This window comes from Babylonia areolata, chromosome 23, assembly GCF_041734735.1.
Source record: "Babylonia areolata isolate BAREFJ2019XMU chromosome 23, ASM4173473v1, whole genome shotgun sequence".
NCBI classification, from domain to species: Eukaryota; Metazoa; Mollusca; class Gastropoda; order Neogastropoda; family Buccinidae; genus Babylonia; species Babylonia areolata.
This window is the reverse complement of record NC_134898.1, coordinates 3336648-3339147: the sequence shown is the minus strand read 5'-3', so window position 1 is coordinate 3339147 and position 2500 is coordinate 3336648. Positions and strand designations below refer to the sequence as shown.

The following is a 2500-nucleotide window of genomic DNA, read 5'->3' as shown; positions in this document are numbered from 1 at the left end:
GACACACACACACACACACACACACACACACACACACACACAATCAGACAGACAGACAGACAGACAGGCAGACAGACAGACAGTCAGTCAGACGGGGACACACACACACACACACACACACACACACACACACACACGCACGCACGCACACACACACACACACACACACACACACACACACACACACACACACACACACACAAACACCACTGCCCCCAAAAAAGAGCAGCCGGAATTTCACTTCAATAAATCAAATCAAATCATGTTGTTTATAGCCAAGCCGACGACTAAGGCCACATCAGGGCTGACTTGAATAAATACGCAGTGACGAACAGCAACACGTGAGCACAATACAATACAATACAAAACAAGAAAATACAATAAGCGCAAACACACACCACAGACACGCACACAGACAGACAGACAGACACACACACACACACACACACACACACACAACAGTCACCCACCTCCCAACAGACAGATGACCAGAGCGACGACGACGACGAAGACCGATGAGGAGGACTGCACAGAGGAGGAGAGGAAGGGTGACAGGTGGCCCGGCGGTCCCATGCCCGACCTGCGCGACCCTGACCACGTGACCTGGGCAACTCGGAGCACCAGCACAGCGGCCCTGGGTGCATGCTGTTCAAATCCCGGGCCACCCACCCAGAACCACCACCATAGCCCCCCGCCCCCCGCCCCACCGGGTCTCACACACCTTGCTGCACCACTGACCGATACTCCCGAATCGCTCACAGTGTACACCGCGCGTCTGGGTTCTGGTTTCGTTCTGTCAAGTCACGGCGTTTCCTCTCTCTTCTAGCTCTTCTTCGGCAGATCCTTGCAGTTAGACCTGCTGTAGTGGTATTTGTTGTTGTAGAAGTAGTAGTAGTAGTAGTAGTAGCAGCAGCAGCAGTGGTAGTAGAGTAGTGGTAGTAGCAGCAACAGTAGCAGTTGTAGCAGCAGCAGCAGAAGCAGTAACAACAATAGCACGTTCCCAATTGTTGGTTCTTTGGCCTAGAAAATATGTTTATTGATGATAATATAATTATGAATGGAAGTGAATTATATTTGATTTTGTGATGATTACAGCACACTGAATTTTGATCACATTGAAACTACTGTTATCGTGACTCATACTGGGAAACAGGAAGAACTTAACCTTGTTTTCAAGGGTGAAAAAAACAACAACAACACACACACACACACACACACACACACACACACACACACACAAACACACAAACACACACACACACACACACACACACACACACACACACACACACACACACACACACACACACACAAACACACACACACACACACACACACACACACACACACACACACAAACACACACACAAACACACAACACACACACACACACACACACAAAGACAAACAGCAGCAGCAGCTTTGTACTGGTAGTACCAGCAGAATGGTCAGCTTCAATGTATACCTAGTGTCGCTTTTTTTTGTTTATTTGCTTGTCCGTTTGTTTGTTTGACCGTTTTTGTTATTAAAACTTCAGGACAACTACATAAGCTTTTACGTCTTTATAAAATGTAGAATTCATTTACGAACAACTTCTCCAAATCTTGTTACTTTCAAAATGTTCTTTATACATGTCCAGCTGATTGAATCAAATGCTTTTCTAAAGTCAGTCGGCACTAAAAAAAACAGGTCATCTTTTTTTTTTCTTTCTTCTAAATAATATATTTTGTCACGTATGGTTCTAATGCTATCGCCAATGTGTCTACCATGTACAAACTTGATTGATCTTCGTTGATTAATTTTGATGAAACTGAATTGATTCGATTTGTGAAAACAACTTGATCCAGTTTTATAAATTACAATTATGAGAATTGTGGGCCCCTAGGTGTTTTTTTTTTTTTTTTTAAAGATATTCTTTGGGTAAACAGTTTATCATTCAATCCTCTTCTTCGTTCTTCTCACCTCTTTTCTGGACTATCTCTTTCCTTCCTCCAGCTCTTCATTCTGTCATTCCTCCCTATTTTTTTAATTCCTTTTACTATTCCCCCTTTCCCTTCTTTCTTTCATTTACTCCTTTTCTTTCCTCTTTCTTTCCTTAATTCTTCTTTCCATCATCTCTTTCTTTCTTTCCTTCCTCCCTCTTTTGTTTGTTTCTCTCTTTCTCTCTCTCTTTTCCATCTCTCGTTCCCTTTTCTCTCTTTATCTCTCTCTTTTCCATCTCTTTCCTTCTCTCTTTCCTCCCTCTTTTCCATCTCTCGTTCCCTTTTCTCTCTTTCTCTCTCTCTTTTCCATCTCTTTCCTTCTCTCTTTCCTCCCTCTTTTCCATCTCTCGTTCCTTTTCTCTCTTTCTCTCTCTCTTTTCCATCTCTTTCCTTCTCTCTTTCCTCCCTCTTTTCCATCTCTCGTTCCTTTTCTCTCTTTTTTCTCTCTCTTTTCCATCTCTTTCCTCCCTCTTTTCCTTCTATCTCTCCTCCCTCTTTTCCATCTCTTTCCTCCCTCT

The 2500-nt window shown here is 43.4% G+C and overlaps 1 protein-coding gene across 1 annotated transcript in view; it reads right to left on the bottom strand.

Annotated features, from left to right (window-relative positions):
* The window catches only part of LOC143297992 (protein kinase C-binding protein NELL1-like), a 155916-nt gene that overhangs the window by 151504 nt on the left and 1912 nt on the right, over positions 1 to 2500 (bottom strand). The window contains exon 2 of the mRNA XM_076610630.1: positions 471 to 859. Within this exon, the coding sequence (XP_076466745.1) occupies positions 471 to 573 (103 nt within the window). The 5' untranslated portion in view covers positions 574 to 859. The remainder of the gene's footprint in view (positions 1 to 470; positions 860 to 2500) is intronic.